A 14,615-nucleotide genomic window follows, 5' to 3' on the forward strand; every position below is an offset into this window, starting at 1 on the left:
AGACAGCAAATCCCTGGAGTTTGCAGTCTGGGCTACACCCAAGTGAGAAATATAATAAGTGTCTATCAGTCAATACCAAGTCTGTATTAGGACTTGTGCACACAGCATGCTACCTTAAAGGGCCCAGCCACACATGCACGTAATGTGCTTCACCAAGAAGTCTTGTTTGCTATGTATTTTATGGCTGAAGACAAGCTGGAATATAAAAAGATACTTTTCACTCTGCTCAGAGATTTGAATTTCTTTTTACTCTTGGCACAAAGCAGTAACATGCACAGGCACAACTGGGGAAGGCGTGAAGGGTACGTGTAAGTGTGCACCTCTTACAGGACGGTCTCTTATTCGCAGTATAAAAAAGAGGCAAGGTAAACTTTTGGGTTTCTTTCCTTGGAAGTGTAATTTTTTTATATCTTCTGATGTATCAGAGAATTAAAGGCTTCTCACTTAGCTTACCTTTTACTAATGAAAAACAAGTATTGAATGTATTGGTAAAACAAATGGAAATCCTGTTTACATGAGGCATTATTTTACTTAAGTATAAGATGAGGAAAAGCAGATTTTTTTTTTTTTGTTTTGTTTTTTCAAGCATAGCTATCATCTTTTAGTCTTGATGCTCACTAGCTGGAAATGAAACCTAGTGCAACGTTTCTCTTCCCAGAAGTGTTTGAGACTATCCAGTATATACATTATCATTGAACAATCTGGCACTGACATTGAAGGTGACTATTTGCAGTGATCTGAATATTTAGGTAACGATGAAGTCAGTGTTGTAAGATTCTAAGCCTTTTATTGTTTTCCTTGATCCTTTATTCTTGTTCTTCTCATTCTGAGCTCATCACATTTTTCAAGCTTCTGTCAGTGGTTTGCGCTTATCAATGTTAGTAAGTCCTTATTCTTCTGATAGCTTTAGGATCCACACATCTTCAGCTTTTCTGGCATGTTCTTCATTCCAGTCTGACTTGCTCTGACTCCAGAGCAGACCAAACTAACAAAAGATAATAAAGAACTGCCTACAGATAAACTGCAAATTACATGTTACCCACCCACAAAATATTATTCATCTATAAATTCTTTTTTCCTTCTAGTCAGTTCTCCTCTTTCTTTTAATCTCTGAAAGGCTGGCTCTACAGTAGAGTGCAACTACAATGAATCTGGATCTCTCAGAGCTAATTTTGCAGTAAAAGACAGTTCACAGAAATGAGAGCCCTATACTGTCCAGGTGCATTGCAATGCACAAATTACTGTTTGGGGTATAGTAGATGCCTTAAGTTAGTGAAAAACCGTTTAGTTTGATTTTTTTTAAATGAAAATAGATTCCTTCACCATAAGAAGAATTCATTTAGTAATACTTCAGTTTTCACTGCTTCTTAAAGAAGAATATTTTTTCTTCAGTTTTTCCTGCCCTGTATTTTCTCAGGATCTGAGCTGAGAGCAGTCAGACTAGGAGATCAAATTTTCTTTCTTAAATAAGATGGCCTCTCAATATGAAGCTGAATCTAAATAGCAAGAGTGTTGGCATTGTTTTCCTTCCTTATTCAAGTATTTTGTGGGAAAAAAATAACTGCAATGGTAGTTCTGTCAGATTTAGATATCTGTCAATAATTAACTTTATAACTGATTAGAATAAAATGCACTGATTAGGAGTTTTTAATCAGTAAAATCCACACATTTGCTATGGGTTAATATTTAGATGTGGTCTGGAAAAACATAAGTACAAAAGTTTAAAAGTTAATCATTAGAAAGCTAGATAGGTAATCCTGGCTCACTTAATAAACATTAGCAAGTGTATAAGGATTTCAAGATACAACTAAAAGGAGCATATTTTGGAATCCCTACCTTGAATTCCACGCTCTCCTGGTGGCCCTGGCAAACCATCCTTTCCTGGTGGTCCTGGTGACCCATCTTTTCCTGGGGGCCCTGGTTTTCCATGAGCTTGGGAGGCAAGCATTGCAGCAGGCAGCTTCAGCTGGGATACAAATTGAGCCATCCTTTCTTCATTAAACACAAGAAAAAGTTGGTAAGAAATCTGCTAGCAAACAAGGGGAAAAAATCCCAAAGCCCCAGCTAAAGTTTCTGTAAGTAGGGTGTTTAAGTCTTCTTAATGTCAAGATATTAAATGCTCCAATAAGCACTGAAACCTTCAGTTCCAACTCAAATTCATGTCTGAGTCTTTACCCTTTGAAATAATCAGAATAAATTTGCATTAAAGTTTCTATTACTACTCTCTATTAAGAACATATTCCAATATTTCAAATGACTTCTGACTCCTGTTCGTGGGAGTACTTAAAACACATAGAGAGAATAATTAGTACTTAACACACTGATGGAGGGCTACCTTATATGTTTGTAACTCATATTAAGCTGCAAAGTAGAGATTAAATACCATGAACAGTCCTTGGAATGTGCTGGAACCCTAAAAACAGTTGTAAAAAACCTGAAAGCACTCAGCAAAGATTATTAATTGCAGACATTTCAGAATAGAAATGTTCATGCTAGTGGGATAAAGTGCCCTTGGTAATATTTTAGTGTTCCTTAGAGGTAGGTAAGATAGGTACTAACTGTGGCTCTGTCTCATTTATACCAGATTAAACCCCTAAACATTGCACAATTTAGCAGGTATTTACAGTGGTGGAGTTTTAAGATTTAAGAAAAAAATTAGAGAAGAGTGGGCATCAAACAAAAAAGGAGGAAGGTAATAGAAATTAAACAAAATGAAACAATGCTAAAACTGGAAAATCTGTGTGAACAGTAGCGAGGTGTAGAAAATGGGATAACTATAAAGACAAAACTACTTTATTCCCTGTAGGCAGTGAACCTTATAATGCTTTCTTTTTGCGAAAAGACTAAATATTTGTTACCATTCTATCTGGATGGGAAAAGGAGGTGACTTCACTCAACAAACTGCTCTTGAAATACATAGTAGGTCGAACTCTGAGGGGTAGCACCCTGGGGAAAGGTGCTAATACACAAAATGATAGCTTTGTTATAAAGTGAAAAACTGCCTGAACAGGTTAAGAAGTCTCAAGCTTCATATAATTTCTTTTATCTCTAAAAGATGGCTTTTGTCCACAAATATTAATGACAGAATAACAAAGCATATTGAGGACATAAGAAATGCATTTTGCAATGGAAGAGCAGCTACTGTTAAGGGGTGTTCAAGAAGAATCTTGTTTCAGAAACCTATCTGAGTCACAGCTTTTCTACCACGACTAAAGGAATGCTGGGGAAGAAAAATATTTCCTTTTCAGAGTAAGGACTCATCATCTAAGAAATCTTACATAATACAAAGGCCTTGGCTGAATCTGGTACTTGCCTAAAACTGTGCCAGAAGATGGTGGTGTGGCAGGGAGTTGTGGAACTCAGCAGGGATATTTGCTGAGAAAACTGCACAGCAATTTAGACCTATGTGACTGAAGGCTGTTGAACCTTTCTCTTATTTAGACAGTCATCCACTAAGTGGGCAAAATAATTAGGTATATCTATGGTCTCTGCTTTAGTAACACTTCAATATCTTCATGGTATGTTATGGTAGATAAACAGGATCTGCAGTAATATATGATACATATATGTATCTACAATGACACATACTTCTGTTTGCTATTGTGGTTTGGAGCAGATCACCCTTCAGTGCCAATATTTTACATAAGGAAATAAATACTCTGTTTAACAGACACTCTAAATTCTCATTGTTTGAACAGAATCATGTAAAGTAGACTTATTAAACATAGCTACAGCAACAAGGTACCTTCTAAGTCCAATGTAAGTTAGATGACCTGTCAAGAAATTTAGAGCAGAATTTCAGATTTAGTTGTATCATATTTCCTTTTCTTACCTTCAAACACCTTAAGAACCTCTTGTTTGATATATTTTTTTATTTCTTCAAGTGAAATTGCATCAGCCTGAGGAGGAAAAAGAAAGGTGGTGTGTATCAGAGGGAATATACAGAGGACACTTTATGATGCTACAAAAATAAGAAATGCTCAAATTAGCAGTACAAATATAAACCTTTCACCAACAGATAAGTGTTTTAATATATTTGTGTTATTTATTTTACTGCAAAGGCCACTTTACTGCAAATACATTATAATATTGTAAATTATGAAATTATCTGAGAGAAATCCTTAGTTTTTCTAATACTGTGCTATTTCTCAGGAGAATTTCCACTGCTCAGCCCATGTTGCCTTCATAACTGAATCCACAAGCAACTAAGATAAACTTATATTTACTTACTGGAAACCCTGGGGGTCCTGGTGAACCTGGGGGACCTTGATGACCTGGTGATCCTGGATAGCCTCTGTCTCCTGGGGGGCCAACAGGACCCACATCCCCCTTTTCTCCTGATGGGCCAGGTTTCCCTCGTTCACCCTGTGGACCTCTGTCCCCTGGAATACCCTGATCTCCCTGTGTAAAATAAAAGCAGAAAGAAAACCATGGCACATAGAGGAGCAAACCTGAAAAGTCACTTGAGAATGCTAAAGAGAAAATTCTTGCCTGTTCAGAAACAGACTGAGTCATGCAGGGAAGATGATTTTCCAGGCTGAACCTCGTCTCTGAAAATATATTTTGTTGTCTTGCACTTTTAATGCTGAAGTCGATTACAAAAAGAATAGGTTGACTCTGTAGCCCTCTTTTCAAGGACAGAACTTGAGTATAGAAAGTTTCTAACCCTTATACAAGAATCTAGAAATATCAATTATGGCATAGGTATAATTCAGGTGCTCAAATTCACACAGGCAAAAGACACCAGGACATTTCCTGTAACTTTCCTTAGAAGCCTACTATTTTATGTCTTCATCTACACAAAATTATAGCTAATCTAAGTTATTTCTAGTACCCAAAGATACTAGGAGGAAGCTGGAGAAGAATTTTTAATAAGGACAGATAGTGACAGGATAAGGAGCTAATGGCTTCAGACTGAAAGACAGTCAGTTTAGATGAGATATTGTGAAGAAATTCTTTGCTATGAGGATGGTGAGGCACTGGAACAAATTATCCAGAGAGCTTTGGATGCCCTAACCCCAGAAATATCTTAAGGCCTGGTTGGATGGGGCTTAGAGCAACTTGGTCTGATGAAGGGCCCATGGCAAGGTAGTTGGAACTTGATGATCTTTAAAGATACCTTCCAGCCCAGGCCTTTCCATGATTCTGTGATATATAAATTGTCAGGTTTATAACCCTGCAGAGTAGGTACAGATAGCTCTTCTACCAGACATAAAGAAAAAGGCAGGTTTCTCTAGAATCATGGTGCTATGCCAAAGTGAAGCTGATCCTTTTCTTCCAAACAACCCACATTTTATAGGCTGCCAGTGTGTACGAGGCAAATCAAATACTACAGCAACTTTTCAAACAAGCAATTTTTAACTGCCTCCAGTATTTTCTTTGAGTTTTGAAAAAGGTCCTTGTAAAAATTCATAAACTAGGTCATATATTCCTCCAGATTCCTCTTTAAACTCTCCACTTTGAACTGTACAAAATTCAGGACATTTGTGTTTTGTGATCTCTGCCTAAGGTGCTGCTTTATTTAGCCCTTCTCCTTTCTAGCATCCTCCTGTCTCTTGTATTCTAACTTGTACCAAATTCTATCCAGACAGAACTGGTGTTTTTCCTGTGTTTCTACCTGCTCTACTCCAGCAGGTTCACAATCTGTGATCAAGGCATGCAGATAACAGCAAAAAATGAGCAAGCACTTTTATCTGTTGAAATCACTAGAAAACTGGTTGGTATAAAACATGTTTTCAACTACTTTGTCACTCATTTTATAAAGTAGTAATAACAGCAGTGTTTAGTCACTCAAAGGATATATTTCAGCCCAGATGGCTTACTCTTTCTTAAAATGGATTCTATGAGGACATTCTCATATTGGACAATAAAACCTCAAGAGTTTTATTCTGTCCTTCCAACTTTGATGCTTCTCTTTTCTGTAAGTACAACAGCTGGTCTCAAACTGCAGGAGCATGCTGTAATAATAGTGGCTGCAAGAAAACCTTGACTTTATTTTCTGTAATCATTGCAATCTCTCACACAGATGCAGGCCTGTGTCTTTAAAGGCAAAACCAGAACATTGCAAACAGTTAATTTTTAAAGGGATAATTGTAATAACTGTTAAACCCTCATGGTCTTTTCAGTGTCATAAAACAGCATCTCCTTTTCCAGATTAAACAGGGAGATACTTCTCTGAGACAACAAATTCATGTGGTAGCCATGTGATTAGGACATCAGAACTTTGGGAATAAGAAGACCATATATATATGTATATAGACATAACCTCATCTCTCACCTCCCATAATCATTCCTGCCCACCATGACCTTGTTACCATGAACAGAACTGTCGGAAGAGTTTGGGAAGCAGTCAGGTATTGCACTGGCATTCCTGCTGCCTAAGTGTGACAAGCTTGTTTTATATAAAACATGACTTGTGTTTGTGACATAGAAAGGATGACAACAGGGCAAGATCATAGCTTTTGTAAAGTTTGACAAGAGCACAACTGGATTATCTGCTTTCCAATTTTCAGCCTATTGATCAATTTACACTCTCCAGGCCAACTGTGTTAAAAAGTCTATAAAATGTGGTTTTCCTCTAAATGCAGAAGCCAAATGAACTCTAATTCCTTGAAGAGGTGTCTAGAACTAAACCTCTTAGATTTCTAGGTGACTGCTTGAAGTTCACTGAGAATTAATTTTCCTATACTTTTCCTATTGATTTTTCCTATAAGATAGGTACTGATGAGGTGTTTATATGCTCAGTAAAAAGAGAAAAAATTATCATAATAGGGACTTACACGTTCTCCTTTGGGTCCTCTGTCTCCTGGTCTCCCCACAGCACCCTGAAAAACGGTTTTTGAAAAAAGATAAATCGATCAGTTGAAGGTTTTGTTGTGTATTCATGTGTTAGCAGAATGGAAAGCAACTGCCTAGGATTAACAGCTGTGGTTTCTGTGAGGAATAAAATACACAAAAGCATTTTTTCTTACCGGAGGACCTGGCAATCCATCTTTTCCATTGATTCCCTAAGAAAAAAATTAATATGTTTACGTGTTTTTAAAGCATAAAGGGTAAAGCTCAGTGTTTACTGCCGTATCAGTGAATGTTCTGAAGCTGCAGAAGCAGCAGTTTGCGTGGCTACAATATGGAAATACAAAGAGCATCAAGATGTGCACCAAATCTAATGATCATATAACTTTAAATGACAAATTATAGGGAAATTTTGCAAATTTGGAATATTTGTGGACATGCACATGCACTTTTTCAGTAGCAGCTAGTCATAATACAACCATGGGAGAGATTCCTTTTATTCTAGATATTGGCCATGGTGCTGAATTACCCTTCTGCTCTTACAGAGATTATGCCTTACTATTGCAAATCCAGATCCATTCTTTGGTTGTTAGTACTTGTAGCACGGCACAGTTTTGGTCTCATGGGTTAAAGCTATTTCCTTCCCCAAAGAAGGTGGTTGCATTCATAGCAACTGCTGGAAACTGTTCCAGACCCACATTATCCTCCAGACTGGAATGTGGCATGATCTGAGAGTCCTAGATGGTATGGGCCAAAATAATGTCAGAGAGTATATTAACAATTGTATAATGCCAGATAATTGCAAGATAAATGCTCTGACAGTGTTTAATTTAGTGGGATATTTATGGATCTGCACATGTAGCAAACTCACAGCTGTTTGAGTGAGAAAGGATGACTTGTATGAGCAGAGACAGCAGGAGTATTTATTTCTCCTCAAATACTCCAAAGTGGAGTTTTGCACAGATTAGGCACCTTGGGCTAATTTGCTCCTGTAGCTACAGAAATTGTGTCTTCTTTCAAGGCAGAAGTGTAGCGTGGAGATGTGCTGACAAGCTGCAAAGGTCTGCTGCTCATGCTCACCCCCAAAACACCGATGTTCAGGGGAGATAATGAGTCCTGCACTACCCTTCCTGAACCCCTTCTAGAATATAAACTAGGTTTTTTCAGCTAGCTCAGACAGTGCTGATTACACTGCTGTCACACTTTTATTACATAAAGGGAGCAGATTAGACATCTCCTAAGTGAACAGTAAATGCCTCAGCTGCAGTGTTGCATCACCTGTATACAGAAGAGCCTCAAAGTTTATTCAGTCATGAAGCACACACTTCTCTATCTAAACTGAAACTGAGAACCTATTCTGTCACCCCATCCTTTACTGACTGTGTTGAGTTTCTGGGTTCACATTCTCCCCCTGGAAAAAGTACAAGAGGAAACTTTATGTCAACAAGATCCAAATGACCTTCATAAGACCTTTAAAGGCAAGATCTCAGTCACATTAACTATTAAAACACCACAATACCAAGAATTCTTTTTTGGATGGTTAATATTGAGCAGTGCAGCTCTGTATGTTCTTCACGTTATCTACTCTAACACAAAGCAAGATGTAATGTCCTTTCTTTTGTAACATCTGGTAAACCAAAATACATATTTTTGTAACAAAATATATATTCAGTATAAAATTGCTTACTGGTTTTCCTTGTGGCCCTTCTGGACCAGGGAAGCCTATGTCTCCTATAGGTCCTCTTTCACCCTAAGAAAGAAGAAAACACACATATAAATCTGCATGAAAAATCTTGCATTAGGTGTCTGAAATATTTATTTGGTATTGTAAGAATCTAGAACTCAAATCTGTACTTACAGGTTCTCCTGGCAACCCTGGGGAGCCAGGAGATCCCGGCTTTCCCTGCAAAAAGAGAATATTACAGATATGTATTATTAGGAAGCCAAGTAAAATTTTTCTCTATATCAAAAAATAAGAGAGTATATATATGTATATGAGAGAAATATTCACGGTGTTGCTCATTAATGCTTTAAGAAAGGAAAAAGAAATATTTTACCAGATTTTTGTCATATTTAATGAACAGGCTCTTGCATTAAATGTTACTCAGTCACTTGGTTTTGTTTACCCTTCCTGAATACTGAGATGCTTTTATGAAATTTTCTTTCCACCTTGAGAAGTCATAGTCAGATCAAAGTTTTTCAGTGTATATGTAAAATCAATGCTTTTTCCTTCAGGTAATTTCTAGTCCTGAATTTTTTTTTTTTTTTTTTTTTTTTTTTTTTTTTTTTTTTTTTTTTTTTTTTTTTTTTTGTGTGTTATGACTTTACTACTGACTCCACACCTTTTGCAAATTTTCTTCATGATCTTTTTTGGCCAGTTTTATCATCATTTTATATTCACCCTGCCAGAATTCACAATCCTCTCTTATGATATCATTTAAATGCTGATTTTTAAATGTCTGGTTTTTGTAGGATGTCCTTCTTTTAACAACTTGAACCTACATTTCCTGGAAGTATCCTTAGAGCAGATCCCCAGGTGACTTGTACTAGTGAGAGATCAAACCCATCAGCACCAGGGACAACACTGGGAACAGCAGGACTGCTGGTTTGTCTTTGATGGTTTGTGTTGAAATAGGCATTGGTGGCAATGCTTGCAGGATCTCAGTCCAAGCTTCCCTGAAAATCTCAGCAATCTCAGCAAAACACCAAAGTGAAAAGAAGAGGTTTATATTGCCATATGGGAAAACGGGTCCACTATTCAATCTATGGAATAATGACAGGTACAGAAGATAAATTCTTTTCCAGCAAGATTTGTGGATAGGTCTCAAACTCCTCCTAGACTACTGAAAAAAATTTGTCTCACATATCTACTATTTTGTTGATTAAAACTCCTTGGCATAAAATGTATATAAAACAAACAATTTATTTCAGGGGGAAATATTTTATCTCAGTGGATTTTATTAGAACTAAATATAGTCAACAGAATGCAGCTCCATCAGTGAAGAAGGGACCTCATTAAATATTTTGTATCCAACTTGAATAGAGAAATTCCAATAACTTGGGACATAGCCAGTGGGAAATTCATAGGAAATGCACAACTGTGCAGTGCTATTATTAACAGTGTAAAATCTGTTTCAGAACAACAAACTTTGAAATTCTTACATCTGCTATAAAACTCAGAGAAATATTTTTCCCCTTAAATGTGCAATTCTTTTAGGAAAACCAATGAAATTAGGCTATTTAAGATTATGTTCTCTCTTGGAACTCACAGTAAATAGATTAAATCAGTGGCTAATGGAAATGGGAGTGTGTAGACACATACTTCTCTTTATTTCATGAAACACATATTTATAATTTAAACAGCTCCTGAATGTATTGGTAGTTGCCAAAATTTAATAATAAATCTATTTGCATATAAATAACTCCATATTGCCTCCTGAAATATGGATAAACTTTTTTATTAAACTGTGAATGCAATCTAATATCTTCATTTCCTTTAGGAACACAAATGAATAATTATAATTTCAATTTATTATTAGTTACTTTTACTTTCACCTACAACGAAGTTCCTCTATGACTTTCAGAAACTTCTCTGAATATCATATCTAAATAGCTGACAAAGCATTCCCCTAAAGCAAATGTTTGATCAAATGGATATGCAGATCCCTGTAGGCTGCAATAACTAATGTTCATGATTTTTCTTTGTGATAGAAAGATGCTCAGAAATTTGTACATGCCCAGAAACACAAAAAATGTCTTTATCTATATTAAACAGAGGCAATGAGAAGAATCTCACATTTCTTAATTAAGCTTATGCAGCTTTGAATTCCAGATTTATCATGCATTCACTCCACTCACTCTTGTCATTTTAATAATAATATGAACCCTTGCTGCTATTAAAACTCTAATTTATTTAGAGAAAACCCATAATCTTCATACCTATGAATAAAGCATAAGCCAAGCACTGGTGTTCCACAGTGATTGAGATTACAGCTCAGCACCTTGCTGGACCTGTTTTTTCAGCTTCTAAAACCAGAGTTTTCTTTAAAGACCATACATACCGGTGTCCCTGACACTCCCGGTGCACCAGCTGGTCCATGGTCACCCTGAAGAAAAGATAAATCTATGTTTACACTTCAGCAATCAAACCAGAAGTTTCTTGGTGGATTCCCATTAAAACCCAAGGAAGTGAACTGAAAATGAGGACAAGAGCCAGGCTAAATGCTAATATTTATCTATGCCACTGGCTCATTATACAGACTTGAGCAAGTAACCAAAATCCTTTGTTTAGGTTCTCTCATACGTTTCCCTTTGTTTCTGCATGAGACTTCGCTTGAAAAGGGATGGAAAGTCCCTGACTTATCTGTAGTTCTCCAAATAATTATAATTTGGGGTCATGGCAATGACCAAAATTTACACAGGGTAATTCACTTTCATATCAACATACCCATATTTAAGATGTACCTTTCAAAGAAGTTTTTCCTGCTACCCAGTTATCAATTTACTACAAGCCAATGTCCTCTGCTTGTGCCATGGCCCTGGGCAAGGGTTCTCGTTACAGCACACAGCTACCCTCATCTATGCTTTAAGCTAAGACAGTGTTTTTTTGGCAGAGATACAGGGACAAATTCATCTTTCTTGACAGTACTGTAATCCAAAGCAGACAGATAGAGCTCAACAAGTGGTAAAACTCTACCCAGAAGTATTTACCCACTGCTGACGTGCTGGTCTGCAACACTATGCTCTGTTACTGTAACATTGGTTAAAAACGTCAAAAATCAGGCTCCTCTTTTCTGAATTTATGTCAGAAAACCCCAGGCACTGCTGAAGCCATACTAACAGGATAGCATATTTCTGAGATGGGTTTATGTTATGGGTTATGGAGCAGATGTACTAAAGCTCTGTAAACATAGCCACAGCCACATTGTGTTCTGCATAAGAGCCCCAGGAAGTCTTGGGATTTCTGGTTTCTATTCTTCTAAGTAATGGTGGTTTGTCTCATCCTCATATTTGTATTCAGGTACACAATGATATTGCTGTTGGTTAGAAACACTTAACTCCCTTACACACAGTGTAACAGATGACAAGATACATGTCTGACCTGGTGCTGGGAGGAAGCAGCTTACAGGACACAGCTCAGCCTGTCCTGCTCTGGAGGCTGGCAGCAGTCACCCAGTGAGGAGCACAACAAGCACCTCTGAACAGCAGTGGGGAGCACTGAGTGCCTGCAGCAGGTAGGACACGCTGTCTGGAGCCCTGACTCTGCCCCAGTGGTTATTCCAGTCCCAGGACTTGGGGTATTTTCCCTATATGCTGGCTATAGAAGCTAGAAATGTCTAACACTTCCCTTGCAACATTTTTTTTTCTTTTCAGGGTTATTCTGGTCCTTCCAGCAGTCTGGCTTGCAGCACAGCTGCACCAGCCACTGTCAGCACAGCTGAAGGAGGGGACATTTTAGCCAGAGGACATGAAGTTCTTAAGGCAGTTCATGAAATTATCATGAAATTACAGCCAATGTTGTCTGTAGAAGATGGCATTCTGCTACACATAGGAGCATCATGGCTCTAAATTAAAACCCAGCATGCACTATACTGTTGGGACTGTCAGGCTCTGAGATTCTGTTCACTTATTTGCACTACAAATGTGAGATTTGGACCAAACTTAGTTACAGAAACTATATTTTTACTTTGGGAGAGGGCCAAACACTCTCTCAGCTGGTTTATATGATCCGATCCATTGCTTATTCTCTTTATTTAATTCCTGTCCCCACTTTGTCTCAGTTAGACCTATAATTCTCCCTGTGTTTGTTCATTTTGAAATCAGACTAGTCTTTAATTGCTTGTAAATTGTAGAATTCCAGAGCAAGAACCATCTCATGTAATTTGAGCATCTAGTATAGATACCTGCCTTAGATCTTGTCACTGACTGAACAAGTAGGAGGAATGCACAGTGATATTGAGAGGGAAAATTTTAATTTACATTTCTTTGTGATGAAAAATAAGTTTCAGGAAAGTACTTTTGCATTAAGTAATTTAATAGCATAATTTCAAAAGCTGAAAATCATTTCATTTTCAAAAAAATTTACTCTTTTTTCTTCCTAAATTAGAAAATATGGCAAAAATCAAACTGGTTTTGCTGACAGAAAACCTATTTACAGATTTTTTTTTTACTTCTCTGCTAAATGTTTTGTACTTTGCTATATTTAGAAATGAACACCAAAATCTTGACTTTTTTTAGCCTTTTATAAAAAGCTTTTCTTTAAATTCATAATCAGCCTCCACAATTAGAAAGCAAATGGCTCAGAACAAGACAGACAGACTGTAAACATAAAATGATATGCAAGAGGGAACAGGAACCATACATAGGACTATGTGTGTACTAACTGTATTACTATCCAGTATAGTAGTATTCTACCAAGAATATTACAAGGCCTCCTACACAAAATTTTCCCTTTGCAGAAACTGAAATTTTATGTTTGGTGAGTATATGATTTACACCCATGCTAAAGCAAAAAAAGGAAAATAGAAATAAGTATGCAAATATTTTTCTTACAGAAACATTAACTTACACATGAAAAATAGACCAAGCAAGGCTTCAGAAAACATTTAGTTGTAGACAGTGGCTACTAAGAAATCATGCCTTCTTTTTAAGAGTCCTACCTTTTCCCCTGGGAGTCCTTCCAGTCCTGGTAATCCCATTGGTCCTGGGTCTCCCTGTTTTAATTTTTTTTTTTTTAATTAAAAGATTGCATACATTAGAATTTCTTTACTCAACATGGGAAATGTTGAAGAGCAAGCAACAGCAGATTATTTAATTTGACATTACTAAAACAGCTAACCAGTTATTAGGTAAACAGATTTTGTTAAACCTCATTTTACTGATTTACAAATTAAGCTTTTCTCAGAGGCTCTGTGTGAGTATTTGGCTCAATGGTTTAATTTTGATGAGAGATATAATACAGAATTACAGAACTAGGTGCTGGTACAGAAAGATGTATTCAGCTTCCAGGCATTATGGTGAAACAAAAAAAAGAAGCTTTGTGAATTTTTTTGAAAACAAATTATTAAACTGTTTTAGAAAACTTCTTACAACTCCATGTTTTGTTGTCACTGCTGAGAGGTTTTGGTTTGGATTTCTTATTGTCCTTCAGAAGTGCCATGTGTCAAACTACTTGGGGAATTCTCTATCAAAACCAAAAAATACATACATACCACTGTTCCAGGATCCCCTTTTGGACCCTGCAAAAAAACCCAAAAAGAAAGCCACATTTAAAGAATAACAGTTACATGATAAGATGGTTTTTTTAATGACTGCATTATGAGTATACTTTGCTAATGCAGTGCATTTAGAATTATTATTCATTCCAGCCCCAGCTGATTAATTCAGTACAAAATCTTAGTAATATTTTGGGGTTTTGCTGTTCCAGAATACAGAGAAAGACAGCTCTGTTGCTCGGTGCCAGCACATAACTGTGGTTATCAAAGAGACAATAATCTCAAAACAGAACTTGCCTATGGTGCTAAAAAGGAGGAGAACATAAATAAGTGCACAGCATCTTTAGTTCCATGGAACTAAAGCAACAGTGTCCAACTGCAAGGTGCTGGTGTAAAAGACACCAGTCCTGTATTACTTCCACAATATAATTCTTAGTTTTACACATTTTCTTGCACTGTAGCTACATGTAGTGAATCAGTGACAGAAACTCAGATCAGAATTCCTGAGCTTCTCATTTCTGGCACCAGATTTCGTTCACTACAAAATCTTTTCAAAACTATGCCTCCACGAACTATAAGTACAAAATTACACATTTTTAGTATAAAAAT

At 36.8% G+C, this 14,615-nt stretch overlaps 1 protein-coding gene across 1 annotated transcript in view; it reads right to left on the reverse strand.

Annotated features, from left to right (window-relative positions):
* The window catches only part of COL19A1 (collagen type XIX alpha 1 chain), a 173,201-nt gene that overhangs the window by 5,369 nt on the left and 153,217 nt on the right, over positions 1 to 14,615 (reverse strand). Inside the window, exons 42-51 of the mRNA XM_053973303.1 lie at positions 14,004 to 14,030; positions 13,452 to 13,505; positions 10,854 to 10,898; positions 8,651 to 8,695; positions 8,480 to 8,542; positions 6,972 to 7,007; positions 6,780 to 6,824; positions 4,231 to 4,401; positions 3,833 to 3,899; positions 1,837 to 1,992 (exon numbers count right to left, since the gene is read on the reverse strand). Coding sequence (XP_053829278.1) covers positions 1,837 to 1,992; positions 3,833 to 3,899; positions 4,231 to 4,401; positions 6,780 to 6,824; positions 6,972 to 7,007; positions 8,480 to 8,542; positions 8,651 to 8,695; positions 10,854 to 10,898; positions 13,452 to 13,505; positions 14,004 to 14,030 — 709 coding nt within the window. The remainder of the gene's footprint in view (positions 1 to 1,836; positions 1,993 to 3,832; positions 3,900 to 4,230; positions 4,402 to 6,779; positions 6,825 to 6,971; positions 7,008 to 8,479; positions 8,543 to 8,650; positions 8,696 to 10,853; positions 10,899 to 13,451; positions 13,506 to 14,003; positions 14,031 to 14,615) is intronic.

This window comes from Vidua macroura, chromosome 3, assembly GCF_024509145.1.
Source record: "Vidua macroura isolate BioBank_ID:100142 chromosome 3, ASM2450914v1, whole genome shotgun sequence".
NCBI lineage: Eukaryota > Metazoa > Chordata > Aves > Passeriformes > Viduidae > Vidua > Vidua macroura.